We start from the raw sequence: 20,917 nt of genomic DNA, 5'->3' as shown, positions 1-20,917 counted from the left end.
AAGCATAAGAAACAGCAGTGGAGGTGTGCAGGAAAGAAGAGAGGGAAGAAAGATGTGAAAATTCCTACTCGGCAGAGGAATTTCACTATTTACTGCATCCAACAAATGAAGACCTAAATGTAACACAAAAGCAGGCAAACACCCAAAATATGGAAGACATACTAAGGAAGCTATCCCAGCAAAATTCATTTGCTGGATTGAAGAAGCAAATAAAGAAGCAAATGGAAGACCTGACGACAGAAGTGGAAGAAATTAAGAAATCAATTTCATTTGTATCAGATTCATTTGACAAAATACAGCAAAGCATAAACAAACTGCAGGACTCCAACGCTGCAATCACCAAAAGAATTGGGGAGCTGGAGGATTCATTCAATGAAAATGAGGAAAATTCCAACTTACTTAACTTAAGGATTGACTCGATAGAGCAGCAGTTGTTATCAAATAACGTAGAAATAGTAGGATAAACTGGATTAGCAGGCCAAGATCTAAAGCTTGTAATACAGCAGCTAGGACATGCATTGAAGCTACAGCACAATGAAGTTGAACACTATTACATACCCAACAATAAGAAATCAAACGACAAGCCTGCACTAATTGTGAAATTCTCAAATCACGTGGTAAAGGAAAAATGAATGAGAAAGGCAAAGGAGATCCAACTGACAGCAAATGATGTATATCAGAACAATAGCAATATTCCAATCTACATAAATGACCACTTAACAACTCACCTCAAGCAATTGTTCTGGGAAACAAAACAATTAGTAAAAACTCACAGTTACAAATTTTTATGGGTGAAACATGGAAGGATCTATGTGAAAAAAAAAAAAAAAAAATGAATCTTCAAGAGCCATTAGAATTCTGGGTTCAAAGGATCTGAAATATTTAAAATTCTGTTTAATTGTGAATAATTGTAACTTCCTGAAATCTAGATCTAAGGTAAAATTAAGACATCAGGTATGCTTTTTGAGGAATTAGATTTACAATTCACCTTTACATTTTTTAAATAATCCTAGTATACAAGCACTTATAACTGATAAGAATCAGTTCTTTATGGTAACTGAATATCAGGTCATTAAGAAAAAATTGGTTTAACTCCTTGAAATATATTAATGCAATGAAAGAATATATTTCATGTATAGTCTTAACAGAGGTTAACATAAAAAGTGATGAAATTTCAAATTATAACATACAAGGTTATGACAAGGTATATATTTTGAGAGAACTGAGAAGGGGTGGAGGAATAATAATATACTATAGAACATGCTTTAGGGCAATACAGGTTAACCACTTAACTCAGTCTTGTGAAAACTGCTGTGTAAAATTACTGGGAGATAATCCAGAAAACACATTCATGATTTGTGCGTTTTACAGGCCACCATCAGATTCAATAAACAGCGTCCTAATAGAATTAGATAACACAATTTTGCAATGGGATGACATACAGACTGAAAATACCATACTGATAGGAGATTTCAATATTAATTTACTAACTGATGAAACGGATAATGTGATACTCGGATACTCTGCAATCTTAAACAACTATGGATTTGAACATACCTTATTTGGAATAACTAGGCAACAGAGGATGGAGGATGATAGAACAGTAAGCTCTTGTTTGGATCACCTTATAACAAATATCAAGTTAAAGTATGCTAATTCATACATACTCTTAAATCAACTTTCAGCTCACAGAACATGTATACTAATAGTAGATATCTATTCAAAACAACACCCATGTGAAGTTAAAAAATTAACAAATACTACGAAAAAAAATTATTTATCAACAGGGAAACTGAAACAGAACATAGATAACTTGTTAATACAAGAGCAAGTATCTCACACAACAAACGTAAATGTCTTTTCAAATAAGATAATACAAATGATAAACAATTTGAGGTTTAATATCGAGAGAAAAGCAGATCATTCAGCCTGCAACATAAACACTAGGAGTAGCAGGATCAAGCTTAAGAAACCTTTGATAACTTAATGGTACAAAGGGAGTAGATGACTTTCATCAACCGGTGAAATACCACCACTTTGCTTACTGGAGGCTTGAAGTGGTGAAACTCATGTTTAGTCTCTAGAGCAAAGTTTCCGGCATCCCCCTCCCCCATACTTCTTCTTCAACCCATGCACGGTACTATAGGTTTTGATACCTTTCGTGTTTGGGGTTTCATAAAAAAAAAAAAAAAAAAAAAATATTTCAGGCAGTATAGAAATTGTCCATCAAAGATAGAACATTATCAAAATTATAAAACACTCAGAAATAAATTAACAGGTACAAATTGTATGATAAGAAAACAAAAAAACACTTATAACAATCAACTTTTTATGGATAAGCAGATTACACAAAAGGAAAAATGGAACGTTATAAATAACCTGTTAAGTACAAGGAAGAAAAAAACAAGGGGAAATCAAATTAAAACACTATTAGAAAAGATTGATGGTACAAACAAACAATATGAGGCTGCAAATAGGTTTGCCAAAGCTGTAATAGACCTCAACAGATATAATACACATTATTGCCAAGTTTCCTTTACTACACAAGATAGACTTCTTCAGATGGTAAACTCTTGTGTAGTTTTAACTCCACAATATACTGAGATTCTTAAGATTATAGAACATTTAAAGAACAAGAAATCTTATGGACTGGACAGTATTACAGTAACAGAAGTAAAGAGGAACAAAGAACAGTTCTGTTCTCCTGGTTGAGCTTATAGTACGGATGTTCGAGTCGGAAAGCTATCCTACAAATTTACTTTCATTTAAGATAATTCCTATATATAAAAAGGGACCACCTGATGACCTTTGCAATTACAGACCAATAACAATACAGTCAGTTATAAATAAGATAATAGAAAATTATATATTTTTCCATATAAGCAAATACTTACATCAATATGGGTTGTTAAACAACTCTCTATTCTCATATCAGAAAGGTAAGAGCACACAAACATTATTAGAGAACTTACTAGACTCTTTCAACTTACACTTAAACAACAGTAACTTCATATTGATTTTATTTATAGATTTGACCAAGGCTTATGACTTAACTGATATCCCAATATTGCAACGGAAATTACTGAAATATGGTATTAGGGGAAGAATCAATCAACTCTTAGCAAGTTATTTAACCAAAAGAAAAATAACAGTTGAAATAGAAAATACAAGGGGAAAATCGTACAATGTAAACAGAGGAGTACCTCAGGTCACTCATGCTGAGCCAATCATGTTCACAACATCTATATAAATGACATATTCGAAGTAATAAAGAACTCATTTATAAAAATGTATGCAGATGATATAATCTTATATACAATTGGAAACAATGTGACAAAAATGGCAAAAGACTTACAGCAGGATGCAATACATTTGCAAACTTGGTTGCATGATAATAAATTAGCACTCAGCTTTGATAAAACAAAATTTTTGGTAATAAGACCTCCTCATCAAACCTTGGACAATCATCCCTCTATCAAATTACACAAACTTGAATGCCTACATAATCAGAATTTCGAGAATTGCAAATGTCAAACTGTGGAAGAATTCTCAAATCACTGTTACCTTGGGTTATGGAACGACTACAGTCTGAGTTGGGCAAGACAAATAACAAATTTGTACAAAACAATGAGATTTTATGTGTACTTTTTTTACTACATTAAGAATAAGTTAAATCTTAGTACAAAAGTTACATTATATTATGCATTAGTGGACTCCCAATTCAATTACTAGTAAATGTATGGGCACGAGCAAATTTAACTGAAATAAGAATAATAAACAACCTAATTAACAGGATTTTGAAACTTTTAATGGGGACAAACTCTTGGAATGACCTGAATAAGAGAAGGCAATTTTTGTTAAAATACAAAATACTGTATCCAGCTCAAAAACTGAAGCTAAATTTATTCCTGAAAAATCTTAACACTATTTATGAAGAGTTAAATCTGCAAAGGAATGTCACACATAATATAAGAAACCCAAAAGCAATTACTTTGCCTCACCCTAGGGTACTAAATAGATTTGGAGAAAGGCACACAATGAATATAATAAACAACTTGCTAGCTAGTGTTGATTTCAGGCTCAGAAGAAGTTATCCCATATCCAAATTAAAATTTCTAATAAGAAAATTCTTGATACTCGATAATACAGTGGATTAAAATAGCCATACAGAAAAATTACTATCTCTGTTTACAGCGTGGAATGTAGTACGAGTTGTGACTTAATTGTCTTTTCTGTTAAAACAAATTTGTATATAAACTTGTTGTCAAGGAAAAACTACAACTTGTTGTCAAGAAATTCACTTTTCTTAACAAGTTCATCTATTGTAAACTTATTCTCTTGTTAAATAAATTATATTGTATTGTATTAAAGGAAGTAATTATTCTGTTGGAGGAAATTATGAAGCTTCATCACACAGTACTTCACACAGTCTGAAAGCTCATTTTAGAAACAAATGCAGAGAACAGTGAGATTAGTGAGGGGAGGGGAAGCATACTCTGACCAAGAAAGACTTCTGGTCTGCAAATTGCATTGTCTGGAAACTGGGGATCTGTGAAGAGAACTAATTGAGGTGTTTAATGCTTTAAATAGATTGAGTAAGCTAATTACTGATGACATCCTCCCTCTTGCTCAGACAATACATACAGGGTCATAAATTTAAACTGATGAAGGAGGGTTGTAAGGTGGATGTGTGTAAATTTGCTTTCAGTAATGATAGCTGATTGTTGGAAAACTTCCATATAGAGATGTGGAAGTATATAGCAAGAATAAATTTAAGGAAGAATTAGACAAATTATTAGTGCAGATGGACAGGTTATGTGGGAAGCCTTTTTTTTTTTTTTTGCTACTATATAAGCTTGCTTCCCTGCATCATTTACACTGTTAATACTAACTAAAAACCTAAATAATAGGAAAAAATTCTTTACAAACAGTTTCTCTAGTCTCTGACAGGATATGAAATTGCAACTTATGCAAACATGGTAGGTGGTACAAGGAAAAGTACTATACTATTATAGAATAGAGAGAATGCTATAATAAAGTTACTTTCAATTTTCTTTTAAAGATAATATTGAGCTCTACTTTAAATTAGTACAAATGAAGTTAATATTACTCCAATAAAAATCGTTAAAACTTACTTTATTTACAGGACCTAAATTCCTAGCTAAAAGTTCCTTTTCCTTAGGGTCAACAACAATTCCATAGTAATCATGGTAACTAATATTACCAATTATTGCTGCTTCTTGTGATACTGGAAGTAAGCCACATTTCATTGCAGATACCTAAAAAAAAAAAAAAATATATATATATATATATATATATATTTTTTTTTTTTTTAAATATATATATATATATATATTTATTTTATTTATTTATTTTATTTATTTTTTTTTTTCTATCAATCATAAAAATAATCAAAAAGTTACTAAATGTAATTAATTTATTGAAACAAGTATATTGTGTCATTTTAGTGAATATGCACCCATAAAATTTGAGATAAAAACAAGCCAGTTCCTCAATAACATTTGAAGAGCAAGCCGGACCACATTTTATCATTAATTTCTCAGATTATCAGAAAGTAAGCATTTTTACTTTTAACAAAAAGTTTAATAGGGTTTGACAAATTCTGACATATGGTTGCCATGGCATCTAAAAAAAATTCTGGTCTGGAGTCCAATATTTGCAATCTATTCCAACTATCTAGGCCTAGATAGTTGGAATAGCCCCATCCTGCCCAATATATAAAAATGTATATATTATATACAATCAGCATTCACTGAATTATGACCACCCCATCCATGATGGACTATGCCACATAGATTGCAGTATAAAAAGCTGAACAGCTCCCTATGCTAGAGCAGTGGTAACTGCATCTAGTCATGCAAGTCAAAGAAATAAAGTAGCAGTTATAGGATGTTGTTATTATTATTATTAGCCATATGGTACAAGGAAGCCTGAGGCTTATGCTGAACCAGCCAAAAAAAAAAATTCCCGAGTTACCCCCAGAGAGAGAGAGAGAGAGAGAGAGAGAGAGAGAGAGAGAGAGAGAGAGAGAGAGAAGTAGAAAGGAATCACCAAGAAAGAGAAGAATGATGATATCCAGCTCAGGACCCTGGGTTTTCATGGCCCACTTAAAATGCAAAAAGAATGGTGTTGAATAGGTCAAACCACCTCCTGCTGAAAGAAATGTTTGTTGTTGTTTGTTATTTGGTTTTTAGGAGCATTAGGCAACTAAGGCCATATTGCTCCGGGATATGCGGTGGTCATTCCCTGACCTTTCCGCATCCTCCGTATTTGGTGGTGACGGGCTCGAACCCCGGTCTATTCAAGAAACGTGTGCTACGCATTGCTGCTCCTTCCCACCTGGCTATGGAGGCGCCTCGAAAGAAATGTAAAGGATTACATAAGGTGGGTATTCATGTTGAGCAAGGGTTGGAGCACACTGTTTTTGCTCAACAGCAGGTCACTGAGCAAGAGTTGACATCGTAATACAATACGGAGAATGCAAGAACAATATTGCAAATGACAATGTGCCGCACACTGTACATATTGGGATCTACTGCAGATGACCCAAGAGACTCCCCCTCTTCTCATTGCTGATCAATATCAACAGTGAATTCTGTTGTGCCACATTACGGTGGAGAAAATTAGGACTGCCTTAGACAAGCCTTCCTTTTCCCTAAATCTTCGTGCAGAACTTGATGAATAATCTCCTTATTCATAGAGGCCATCATAGAGGGTAAAAGGGTGATCTTTGCGGTGCATTTGAAACTGCAATGAATTCTACGCCAAATAATCAGTCAAAAACACATCTCCCCTTCCAGACCAAGAGCAACCTGCTCCTATTCCATAGGAACATTCACCACCTCTCGACTACAAGCAGTAAACACTACAGGAAAGTCGAAAAGCAACATATACATCTCAAGACTCTTCCCCCCCCAAGACCACAACAGAAGACATTGCTACAGCTTTGAGAGATGAGCAGCAGTTTGCTGTTGCAGTCGAATAGCTCCCAGCTAAACATCACAACTATGCCTCCTTCAAGCTTGAATGTGACTCCAAACAGTATCACTACGTCAGAAATCCATCCATATGGCCAGTTAGAGCCATTATATGTCCCTTTTATAGGAGAGCAACATGCCATAATGACAAACTAGGAAATGCACAGGCCCAAGAAAAGAAACACAGATGACTCACCTATAGTCGCAGTAGCGATCATTTCACCCCAAAAGTGGATGCTCCAGTATGCATTCACCTGCTTCCCTGCCACCCAAGTCACCTCATGAACGACGACCTCAAAATCTAATCCACCCAACTGAGATACCTATCACAACCAGAATCACATCAAGGGTAACAGCCTGGCCTCAATAGAACCACACAACTAGAGACAGAAAAATTAAGTGAGTCCCTTTGTCCCTGTGGTCAAACTACTTTACCAGAATGTCCACAGCTTAAGGAATAAACTTGAATACAACATTGACAAAATTTTGTTATCTAAAGAATTTGATATGCTGCGCTTCACCAAGACCTGGCTGGAATCCACTGAGGATTACACTGCAGCTACGACTCCCAGTGGCTATGGTGCCATCCTCACATCAAGAAATAAAAGGAGGGGAGAGAGAATGTCACTGTTCTTCAATCAAGCCATCCTCACCCTCAAGAACAGCATCTCCAGCAACTCAGATGATTACGAAGCACTCTACGCACTGCTTAAATTTCCATTGAAGTCATTGTCATCTACATACCACAATCCTACAATGGAAGCAATGCAAGAGGTGACCAACTGGATCCTTCACCACATCCATACTCACCAATGAAAATTGTCTGTAGAGACTTCAACCTTCCTCCATGTCTGGGTCATATGAAAAGATTGTTCCTATCATAGCTAAGCATAGCAGGCCTTACTATAGCCAATGATGGGCCCACAAGGGGTACAAACCAACTTGACCTGATCCTCACATCTATAGCCTGTACACTTGAGACTCCTCAAGATGGCTACTTTAACTCCAACCATTACCCAATCCTAATACAACTGGAACCACCCATTCCAAGTTTCACTGCAAAACAGGTGATACGAAGAACAATCAACAGTCAAAAATATCTGGATGTTTCCAAATGCATTACACAGCATCTCTCATCCCATGGTATGTCCTCGAGTCCTGTGACACCCTACTAGCTGCCAACCTGTTAACTAAATGGATTATCATGGTAGCTCATTACACTGCCCCACTCAAAGCCAGTCACAATCGCTCCCCACTCTGGAGCATGGTGGACCCCACATCTAAACTCCAGCTTTCAATTAAAAGAGCAATTCCATAAGCAATGGAAGCTATATGATGAAATTAATGATAGGATAGCCTTTCCAAGAGCACGAGCCATTTTAAACCGCCAAAAATCCCAGTCCATCAAGAGCTATTTTGAACATTTTCTAACAGCTGGAAAAACACCATACATAGAAGAAACCACGTTTCCCAGAGCAACTTGACCCCCAGAGATGGATTGACTTCATTACCCGATTTGAAGATGTCGCGATATCTAACAATAATCTCAACCACATATCCAATCGTAGTAGTAGTAGACAGGACTCGCTGACATCCATCACTGCATCTAAATGTCAAATATTAGCAGACTTGAATTCAACCCCATCCGCTACAGCTGTGGGTGTAGATGGAATAACCCCAGTACTTGCTCAGATGCCTGGGTCCATATATCATCCAGCCCCTTGTTAGCATCTTCAATGCAATACTAACCAAATGCACCTTTCCCCATCAATAGAACATCTATCTGGTAAGACCGCACCTGAAAATAAGAATGCCATCAATAGAGAAACACTGCAGACCTATCTGCAATTCCTCATGTCTCCTGAAACTACTAAAAAGGACCCTCCTGCCAACTCTAACAACTCACATACTTCCAGATGCTCCACTACAAATTCATTCATCACTACCAAACGGGTCCACCATTACCAATCTCCTTGCCACCACCCACAGCATCTTGCAGCATTTGAGAAAATAACTCCTCATAACCTACCTCAACATCGAAGCAGCATTTGATGCCATTCAAGTACCTGCCCTCCTAATGACTGCTTCAAGACCACTACTCATAGGGGGGATGCATTGCATTTCCTCTCATCACTTCTTCAGAACCGTACAATCATACTTCATAATTCCGACACAATCTATACTAAGCAAATACCTACAGGAGTACCACAAGGGAGAGTCCTCTCCAGCCTCCTCTTTACTGCCATCATCTCCCCTTTTATAATCCAGAGACCAGATATATTGTCTTATGTTGATGATTTAAAAATACTGACCTCCATCCAAACAAATGCAGACCTGATATGATCACAGAGGAAATTAACAGTGTGCTCCTCACACTTGTAGGCTACCTCAAACAATTTGTCTTTAATATCAGCCCAGCAAAGTCTGAGTACATGCTCTACTCCTTGAAGAAAGAGCCAACAACCGTCTCACAAAAGATCAATGGAGTTTCCATACCTCCTGTTTCATATCATTTAGACCTGGGAGTTGTTTTTAATACAAGGCTGAGATTCAACCATCACGTCAACAAACTCATGAGGTGGGTGTTACACCTGAAACGGAGAGTGAAACAGAACCTGCACTGCATCTCAGACAAGGTCACAACAATAAAATATGTTAGGACTATCATATATCCCCCACTACTTTATGCAGCAGAAATCTGGGTGTCAGCAGCACACACAAATACAAAACCTATCTGGGAAACAGAATACTGGCTCCTCAATTGGGTAACCTACAATACACAGGATACCACCCCAAGCCCCTACGACTGAAATGGTCCTGGCCCTGGAAATTCCCAGGCTGCCCTCTCTCATTGAAGAAAGAAGATTATATTGGTAATCTGTGTCAATGAGAAGTTATGGAAGTGAAGTTGAAAAAAATGTAATTAAATGATGTCGAAATTTCACAAATTTATTTAATGAAAAAACTTTCGATCCTACAGGCCTGTAAGGCTCCTGGGGATGATGGTATATACCCTATAATCTTAAGGGAGGCATCAAGTGAATACATTGAACCACTGAGGCTAATTATGAAAGCATCACTGGACTCAGGAATGATTCCATTGGATTGGAAAAGTGCCAATGTATCTTCAATACTTAAGGGCTGTTCTAAGAGTGAACTGGGATATTACCGGTCGATTAGTCTAACTTCAGTAGCAGATAAAATCATGGCCACTCAAGAGCTGGACTTAGGAAATAATTTCGACATTGTTTATTTGGACTTCAGCAAAGGATTTGACTCAATCCCACATCAGCGGTTACTTTATAAGCTGGAACAGGTTGGAATCACAGGGAAAATCACTAGATGGATAGCTGGATGGCTTCAGGGCAAGAGGCAGAGGGTTGTGATAAAAAAAATGGTTATTCCTCAGATTGGGTTGAAGTAAGAAGTGGGGTGCCCCCAAGGATCAGTATTAGGACCACTGTTGTTTTTGATTTTCATAAGCGTCATCGATGAAGGGATAGATGGTGTGATGCCTAAATTTGCAGATGATGTAAAGATTGCTAGAGTAGTTAATGATCACTGCCAAGCAGAGCTTCTTCGGAGTGACCTAGATAGAATTCAGAGATGGTCAGAAAAATGGCAGCTATGCTTTAAACCAGCAAAGTGTAAGGTATTACACCTGGGGAACAGTAACACCAAAATAACTTATACACTTGGAGTTGAACTAAAGCCGGTATTGGAGGAAAGGGACTTGGATATTACAATACGGTCATATATGAAGTTCTAGGAGCATTCTAGATCAGTTGCAAGGAAGGCCCATGGTATCCTATCAATGATTTATCAAACATTTGCTAGTAGAGATAAGGATGTCATAATCCCATTATATAACGCTATTGTAAGACAACACTTGGAACACTGTGTTCAAGTGTGGAGACCGCACCTAAAGAAAGAGACTGTGCTTCTTGAAAGGGTCCAGAGACAAGCAACTTGTCTGGTGAGATCAGCAAAAGGGCATCCATATGAGGAAAGACTTCAGAATATGTGGGTTGCAGAGCTTGGAAACTAGACACCTTAGAGGAGATTTGATTGAGGTGTTTAAGGCTCTGAGAAGCATAAGTAAAATGAATAAGGGCAAAATTTTAACAGTTACAAATGATTAACATTAGCATTAAGACATGATGCAAGAAAGCAAGCTTATATAGCATCAGCCAAAAAAAAAAAAAAAAAAAAACCCTTATTTCACCCATCCACTCGCTCCAAATGTTTGTAAAGTTCTGCCTTGAATCTATTTAAGCTATCAACTTCTACGACAGATGAAAGTTTGTTCCAGCTGTCTAAAGGCTAACTTCCGCACATCTATCCTAGAACTGTCTTTCCTCAATTTTAATTTATGCCCTCTCAGGGATTATTCTGAGCAAGAGGAGGAATCCCATCAGCATTGAGCATGCTCAAACCATTCAACGCTTTATACACCTCAATCAGATCACCTCACAGGCGCCTAGTCTCCAGACACTAATTTGCAGAACTTAAGCCTTTCTTCGTAAGAGTAACCCTTTGTTCCATTCACTAATCTTGTTGCCCTTCTCTGTACTCGTTCCAACAGCTCTACATCCTTCTTAAAATGAGGCCTCCAGACCTGTATACAATACTCAAGGTGTGGTCTGACCATTGCCTAATACAAGGGGATAATCATCTCCTTATTCCTGCTAGAAAAATTCTTGTATATCATTGACAAGACACCATGAGCTACCCTTGCAGACCATCTGCACTGCTCAGAAACTTCATATCTGCCTGCACAATTACCCCCAGGTCCTTTTCATTCTGTACCACTGTTAGCCACAGAGTTGATACGTTACTCTGGGGTTACTGCTCCTCATATGTAGTACTTTACATATGTCAATATTAAACTTCATTTGCCACCTCTCAGCCCAACTTTTCTAGATCCTGTTGCAGCAGCGTACTATCATTAGTGTCATTAACAACCCTGACAACCATCGTATCATCTGCAAACTTGGACATTAAGCCTGATATACCATCATCAATATCACTCGTGAATGCAGTAAACAACAATGGAACCAACACTGAACCCTGAGGGACTCCACTAATAACATTAGTCCATGAAGCGCAGTGTCCATTGATTACCACTCTGTCTTCTCTCACTCAACCATCCTTTTATGGATAGCAGCAATTTGCCTCCAATACCACATTGCTCCAATTTGTGCAGCAGTCTTACATGTGCAACAGTATCAAAGGCCTTTCTAAGATCCAAATATATATATCAAAGTTATTCTTTGCATCCAGTTGCTTTGTGACTACATCATAGTATCCAATCATATTGGTCAGACAAGACTTCCCTTAACAAACCCATGCTGTGTCTGAGCTATAACTGAAGTCTTGTCTAGATGATCCTGCAATGCTTCTTTAAGCAGTGCCTCCATTAATTTCCCTGGAACAGAAGTTAAACTAACAGGTCTGTAATTATCTGTGTCTCCCTTTGATCCTCCTTTGTGGATTGGGGGTCACATTTGCACATCTCCAGTCCATGGGTACCTTCCCTGAGTCCAGGGAAGCTTTCATAATTATGGCTAAGGGTTTGCTTGCTTCCTCTGCCACCTCCTTTAATATAGCTGGATAGATTCCATCCACTCCAGGTGGATGGAATATTTATCTTCAACAATTTCTCCTCCACTTTACTCTCAGTTATTACAAGATTATCTAGCTTACTGCCAGAGTTGAATACAGCTCTGGCATTCCCCTCCCTGGCGCCTCCGTAGCCAGGTGGGAAAGAGCAGCAGTGCGTAACACACGTTTCTTGATTAGACCAGGGTTCTAGCCCGTCACCACAAATACGGAGGATGCAGAAAGGTCATGGAATGACCATCGCATATCCCGGAGCAATATGGTCTTAGTTGCTAATGCTCCTAAAAACCAAATAACAAACAACAACAAACATTCCCCTCCCTGAATAACTCCTCATGTGTGAATGTAGATGCAAAATATTCATTCAGTTCATCAGCCACCTGAGCAGGATCATCAACAGTTGAACCATCGATATCAAGTGGACCAATCTGATTCATCCTCTTCCTTTAGAGTTTACATAAGTAAAGATTCTAGAACTAGGGGCTATAATTTCAAGTTACGGGGGGGGGATGGACTGGATTGCAGGAAGTTTTATTTTAGCCAGCAAGTTATAAATTACTGAAATAAATTACCTACATGGGTGGTAGAGGCTGACAGTCTGGAGAAATTCAAAGGTCAGCTGGATAATTACCTACAGGAGGAGGGAAATGCATAGGTTATTTCCTTTTCTCTTATTAATTTTTTTTTTCTTCTTATTATTATTATTTTAGTTTTGTTCTTATTTTATTGTTTTATTTTATTTTTTTGGCTGCTGCAGCATAAGCCATAGGCTTTCTTGCACCATGTGTCCATTGCTAATACTACTACTAATCACGGTAAATATGCTGACTGGTCTCATCAGCATCTCCTTCATTCTGGGATCTCTATGGTTGGAGGATTCCACCTGCCCAGCTCAGAGCCACCCCCAACGATTTGCACTCATGCCTCCACTTATCGGATCACTTCCTACCCTACCAGGTGCTCAGACGAATCCAGGACATTGATGCAAACTTAGAGAAATTTGCTGTTAACCTATGCTACAGACACGGGATTCTGGGCCTCATACATCCCATGGCCCCCACTCAGCGTAGATAGAGAGCATCATCAAAACCATCTAGTCACATGCAAATTCACCCCAAGTCCCCTCCAGTAAGGAAGTCAACAAAGGTCCGGACCTTCTCTTCATCACATCCAAGCAAGCATGCCTTTTAATCACTACTTTAATGCTCTTGTTAATTATTGAGATACCGGGAAAGGAGCCAGGGGTATGTGCATCAACTGTCTCTGTTCATGATGTTCTCTCACATGAACTGCAAAGACAAAAATTGGGACTATCAACTGTCATTTTCTTTATTTAATTTTAGGGCATGCCAGTTCTTATTTAATGTAAATTTGTTTAATGTCATTTTAATGTTTTACGCAACCTAATGCCATTCTTGTATGTCATTGTATCATCTTATGCCTAATGCCATTATGTACGTCATTGTACCATCTTATGCCTAATGCCATTATGTACGTCATTGTACCATCTTATGCCTAATGCCATTATGTACGTCATTGTACCATCTTATGCCTAATGCCATTATGTACGTCATTGTACCATCTTATGCCTAATGCCATTATGTACGTCATTGTATCATCTTATGCCTAATGCCATTATGTACGTCATTGTATCATCTTATGCCTAATGCCATTATGTACGTCATTGTATCATCTTATTTCATTTAATGTCTTATGTCATTTTATGTTATTTATTTATCTGTTTAATGTCCTACATCACTTACAGTCAATTTATTTCTATAATGTATCGGGTTATCATCATCTCTTAAGTGTCAACCCCTGACCTTTAGGCTGTGAAGGGACAGTTCAACACCATCCAAGCTTGTAACTGTGAAGGTGGTGCAATAAAAGTCTCTCTCTCTCCCCTCCCTCCCTCCCTCCCCCACAATTTCAAGAACTTTTGCAATTCTGACTTCACTGAAAGGACTTGGATTATCATGTCCATCTTTCAACCACTTATACCATTCAAACACACTAGTACAACCTAATGTTTTATCATCAATAAACACTTTTAATATTTCACATGTTTCTGCTGCAGATTTTTCCAGTTTGAAGCAAAATTTGATATTTGTTCATTGCAAAATCATGACACTGAAAGTTAACAGTACTAACAAAACTGGGTGCCACTTGCAAACGTAAGGCTACTGGAAAAACTGTGTACCACCATCTGCTGGAGGAAGTCTGAACTACAACATATCACTTCCATTTATTTTCAAGCTCATTGAATATAACCACAATACTACCAGTCTGGAAAATGTATTTCCACACATCATATGGTAATGTTGATTTAGACCATGGGTGCACAAATTTTTTTAGTAATGGGTCAAATAGAAAGAAGTTATGTTTGTGATGGATTGATAGTTTGGGGTGGGGGGTTATCAGATCAAAAGGGGAAAAAATTTAACTTTTTATTTGTACACATTTATTATTTATGTATACATACTTATTTATTATATTATATTTATGTATACATACATTTATTATTTATGTATACATACACTCATACTGGAGTAAATGTTAATCATTAATATAACATTTAAAGTCAGCTTGTGGAAACAGTATGTGATGTTTATAACTGGATTTGAAAAATTGCTGCTGAACATTGAGCTTCAATGATGTGGTAGATAATTCTATGATTCAAAAAAAATTTTCAAATTTTATCTGGTTTCTATATTACTTTTAATTTATATTCATGATTGAGAATTCACTACTGAGATTCGTTTTTGCTCACATATAAGTGCATTCAAACATACTCATGTAGAAAAGGATATGATAAGAGTTTGTTTAAATAATTAACCACCCACTGGCTAAATACAAATTTAAACACACCCAACCTACAACTATCTTTCCTCAATTTGAATTTATGTCCCCTCATGTGTAGTTTGAGCAAAAGAAAGGATTCCATCAGCATCGAGTTTACTCAATCTACTCAAGGCCTTAAACACCTCAATCAGATTCCCTTGTACATGCCTAGTCTCTGGACACTGCACTTTGCAGAACTGAAGTCTTTCCTGGTAGGAGTACCCTCTTGTTCATCTCACTAATCACGTTGCTCTTTTCTGCACCGATTCCAAAGATTCACATCTTTCCTACAATGAAACCACCAGACCTATATTATGTACTCAGGGTGTGGCCTAATGATTACCATGGAGGTGAGCTTCCCACTGGATAACAATCAGATAATCACCTCCTTATCCCTCTATCAAAATTCCTATATGTATATCACTGAAAAACCCAATGAACAGTGTGATGGCAAGCCTGACTGCTCAGAGGACTTCATATCTGACTAAACAATTACCCCACCCTCTTTTTTCATGCTACACTTCTGAGTGTGGTACCACATGATATATTAATCAGGGATTACTGCTCTCCATATGAAGTACCTTGTATCTGTCAACATTAAACTTCAATTGCCACTTCTCTCAGAAAACCCACCTGACATGTCTAGACCTTGTTGCAGTAGCACACTTACTATGATTAACAACCTGCCAACCTTTGAATCATCTGCAAACTTAAGCAGTGCATAGTGCACATGCTTTGGGAGGCCAGAGTGACTGCTAAATACAGTGTTGTTTCTTATTCTCTCTCTCGTGAACTCATTTTACTGTGTGGTCATCCTGGAGTATAAAAAGAAATTTTATTTATGTATAATAAGATAAATCCCATCGATCCCAGATGCCTCTTAGGTTTAGTTTCAACAATTTCTCCTCCACTTTCTTCTCAGTTATCAGAAAATCATTTGTCTCCCAGTCAGAATTTTATACACTTCCCTAAAATTTTCCTCATGTGTGACTGTAGGTGCAAAATACCTATTCAGTTTGTCAGTAACTTGAGCAGGATCATCAACAGTTAAACCATTCATATCTAGTGAACCAATGTGATTGATGCCCTTTCTTCTAGTGTTTACATAAGTAAAGAACACTTACTGAAGTTTAACCTTGACAAATGCAAAGTACTACATATGGGTAGAAGTAACCCCAAAGAAACGTACCAACTGTGTGGCACTACATGTACTTCAGGTGGTAGAAAATGAAAAAGACCTTGTAATTGTGCAGTCAGATATAAGTTTTCTGAGCAATGCAGACAGGCTGCCAGGGCAAGTCATGGGGTTTTGTCAATGATATATAGGAATTTTGCTAGCAGGGAAAAGGTGATTGTCCCTCTGTATAAGGCAATGGCGTGATTTTTTTTTTTTTTTGCTGATGTTGCATAAGCTCATACACTTGCTTTCTTGCATCACATGCCACTACTACTACTTTTCTGATTTTCTTTGCATTCTTTGACAGAGACTTTACATAATCTGTCCTAGCTTGCCTAATATCCTTTCTGACTTGAGTGCAGACTACTTAATATCCACTCTAGATATGCATTCTTTTTCTTCTCTGCCATAAGTCTCATCAGTTCATCTGGCATCCATTTAGGTCTACACTTTGACCAGTCTCTCTTGGTCAGTACAAAAAGCCTAACAGCTTCTATGATTGCATCCCTGAATGTTTCCCATTTAGAATTTTCTGTTGGTAACTTCAACGGTTGTTCCCACTACAATGAATTTAATAATCTGAGAGCATTGTAGTCATCTTTATGAAAACTAAAGTTATTCCCTTTGCCCTTGAAAGTAATTATATCTTTAAGCAAATCTCATATCAATACATTGTGATCACTGCCACCAAGCAGATCTTATATCTGCAGATTCTTAATGCATAAAGTGTCCCTGATGATAATAAGATCAACTGTATTGCTTTCTCTTGTTGCCTCTCTAAAAAAAATCATCCACAGAAGTTTTGCTACTGTATGAGTGGTCAATTCATAGGGTCCAGTCAATATCTGGAAAGTTAATGTCCCACATTATACAAAAATATAATTTACTGGCTCAATTTGTATATCTGAACATTATAGTCACCGCAGTCATTAGGCCTACAACCCACTCTTATTTTTGTTTTTCTCGGTGCTTAGTCACATCAAACTGCCTCAACATTCACTAGCCACCCATGTTCACTGGATACATTGCCTTTAATTTCATGTGAAGAGCATAACCAACCCACCATTCTCTGTCCTGTCTCCCTTTTTTGTACACACTGTACTTCTAAAAATTCAAATTCTGAATCTCTTTTGTCTGAGTGACACCACCGATAACACTATATCTTATGCATTTTATGACTTGATTGGTAGTCCAAATGTATCAAATTTATTTTCTGTGCTCCTAGCATTGGTGTACATGCAAGTATATATGCAAATGTTTATACTCTTAATAATCCTAACACAGTCCATATATTTCCTTGTTCTATATGGTCCCCCCCATTGGGTCTTGAAATCTCAGACATCTCGCTTTCTAGGTCTCTGCATGTTCCAATAGAAGCACTGCAATAATCACTTTCACCTCTGCTTGCAGTGCTGCTGTTAATCTATTAGTCTTTGTATCTGCACCACAGGCTAGAGCTTTCTGATCCACCTAACACTGCCTCAATAGCATCAGCAAACACATTAGCATCATGCCCCCCCCCTTTTTCAGTGTATCCCATTACTGTATAAACAGTCTGTTGTTAACAAGCACAGACAGTCTGAGAAAAATTCTACCCCAAGAGCCTTCGATCGTATCTGAGCAGAATTGCAGACACTTTAAATTTCAATCCTAAATTGTGACTCTTTCTCAACATTGCTCCTTACTTATCAATTAAATCTTAAGATCTCCCATGCTTAATATCATTATTGCCAAGGTGTACAACACTATCATCTTTTGTGCCCCTAAGAGATGATAGCTACTCTAAAACTTCATTAATTTTAGCCCCCAGGCAGACATACCCTGTTCCTATTTTTCCTTTTTGAATCACCAACTGATCAAGGATCAAGGATTCTTGATCCTTGAGACCAAGGATCTCTGCTGCAGAGGACATTGCCAGTCATGTTGTCTGCTGTTGGGGTATGGGCTCAAGCAATGGGGTGGGCATCTCAGTGCCCTGCCTTTTAATCCTTCAAGGGTATCAACCCTATTCTTCAAGACCTCAATAATCCCATCAGAATTTACACTTAATCTCTTCAAGCTCTTTGCAACAAGCATACACAAACCACTAAAGGTAGCTTCGCAAAGAGAGCACAAGCAACACACATCACATAGACCTGATTCGTAGATGATCTACTGTTGGAAGTTTTCCTCAAACCAAAGCATTCCTGCTACTTTCAGCACTGCTTTGATGCTCTTGTCTGAGGCATGATTTTAGTATAAATTTAATTTAAAAACAATTCACAAAACAAAGTTCAAAAAAGAATAAAGCTACAATAATCCCACTTATTTGAAGGAAATATAAACTATGTTATTATAAACTATGCCACTTTGGATTATGTTATGTACTATGTGATAAGCTTACATTATAAAAAAAAAAAAAAAAGGTTTTATTGCTATAAATTTATAGTTTATAGGCCTGGCAAAACCATTTCTGATACTGATTATGCTGGTGAAAAGTTATGCAAAAAACCTCTGCGTAGCACCTATATCATTACCATAACTATGAGTCGGCATTTCTCTTTCAATTCTGTGCAGACATTATGGGGAATATCAGAGAAGTGGTGTCACTCATACATAAGGGATTCAGAATTTGAATATCTGGTGTACAATGTGTACAGAAAGGATGGGGGGTCATGCTCTTAGTTATGAAGCATATTAAACTGAAGTGAATGCACCCAGTCGCAGGAGGACACAAATTTGATCAATGACTTTTAACCATAACACCTGGGTGTTATTTATAGCAGATTCTGATGTCACGTTAATATCTAATAAATCTGGTTCAAATCCGATATAATTTTTCTTCACAAAACAAGTTACTATAACTAGTAATGAGAAGTAATCCATAAAATGACACACGAACTAGAGTTTCAATCTGATTTCACTTTGACAAATATATACAAATACAAATAAATCACAAATATATACTTACAGCAATACATGGAGGATGATGAATATGTATAATACATCTCAGATCAGGTCGAGAAGCATGAATTGAAGAATGAAGAACATAGCCTGCACGGTTGAATATAAAATTAGTGGTACCTGGATCAATAACATTTCCTTGCATATCAACCTTCAGGAGAGATGATGCAGTAATTTCATGATAATGCAATCCAAAAGGATTTAAAAGGAAATGTTCTTGGTCTTGAGTTACTCTAACCTATAAGCAGATTAAACATTTATTATATTTTATATAAACCTGTAAATCAAAATTGGAAAACTAACTCTAGAAATCACAATTATAAAACTAACTCTGTAATTCTGCTATTCTAATAAAATATGTAGTTATAAAGTTAAAAAGACTCATGTTTCACTACTGTATAATATTATGTGACCATTTTTTGAAGCATAGGTGAGATGAATGAAATGTTTTTGTGTGTGTGTGTGTGTGTGTGTGTGTGTGTGTGTGTGTGTGTGTGTGTGTGTGTGTGTGTGTGTGTGTGTGTGCACGCGCGCAAGAGAAGCAACCAATTACCATAATGCCACTGAAAGTTTACCTCAGTTTTTATTACCCCACATCAGACTCCATTTCAGTGCTTAATGGCATCTCATCAGTGGGAGGTTCAGAAAAGCTGTCAGTTTCTATCTTTTGAAAAACTAGAGATTGGATAACTGTAAGGAGGAAGAAACATGAGATATTTTGGAAAAAAAACAGGAAAAAAAATTGTTTTGGAAAAGCCAGTTTTGTTGAAGTTCACACTGCACTATAAATTAATGCTCACTTGATAACATACACATTTTATATGAAAATATACCCATGAATCTGTTTACTAGTAGAGAAAAGTTAAGATTTTACACATACCTTACCTAGGATTTTTTTCTCCGCGGACTTCTATTTGAATTGTCTGTTAGATAGACAGATTATGGGCTGCTGCCTCAAGAAAAATACCTCTTCAGAAACATTGGGTCAAAGTTTTGTTTATAACAATGGTACTCCTGTTCAGACTTGGATGTCAAGAGCACTTCCAAAGCTTTGCCAGAGAGAGAGAGAGAGAGAGAGATGATATAAACTCAGTGTGCTGGTACCACACACAAACAAAGAACAGGAGAATGAAAGAGAACTAGGGATAACTCTAAAATCCAACATGAAGCTCTAAGAAGTGCAGAATAAATGCTGCTAGGACAGCTCTTGGAATTCTGTCAATGATATACAAGAATTTTGACAGAATGGAAAAGAACTGATTATCCCATTGAATAAGCCACATAATGAATACTACATATAGGTCTGGAAGTTCATTTAAAGAAGGATATGGATCTC

At 37.1% G+C, this 20,917-nt stretch overlaps 1 protein-coding gene across 7 annotated transcripts in view; it reads right to left on the bottom strand.

The window, feature by feature from the left end:
* LOC150078374 (protein hu-li tai shao-like) overlaps positions 1–20,917 on the bottom strand; it is a 459,870-nt gene that overhangs the window by 389,009 nt on the left and 49,944 nt on the right. For all 7 annotated transcript variants that reach the window (XM_090385317.1, XM_090385315.1, XM_090385320.1 and 4 more), the window contains exons 4-5: positions 19,589–19,819; positions 5,136–5,279 (exon numbers count right to left, since the gene is read on the bottom strand). In XM_090385317.1, coding sequence (XP_090241443.1) covers positions 5,136–5,279; positions 19,589–19,819 — 375 coding nt within the window. The remainder of the gene's footprint in view (positions 1–5,135; positions 5,280–19,588; positions 19,820–20,917) is intronic.

Source organism: Mastigoproctus giganteus, chromosome 11 (assembly GCF_048544385.1).
Source record: "Mastigoproctus giganteus isolate SK-2022 chromosome 11, ASM4854438v1, whole genome shotgun sequence".
In the NCBI taxonomy this organism is placed as follows: domain Eukaryota; kingdom Metazoa; phylum Arthropoda; class Arachnida; order Uropygi; family Thelyphonidae; genus Mastigoproctus; species Mastigoproctus giganteus.
The sequence above is the reverse complement of the archived record's forward strand: the minus strand, read 5'-3'. Positions and strand labels throughout refer to the sequence as shown.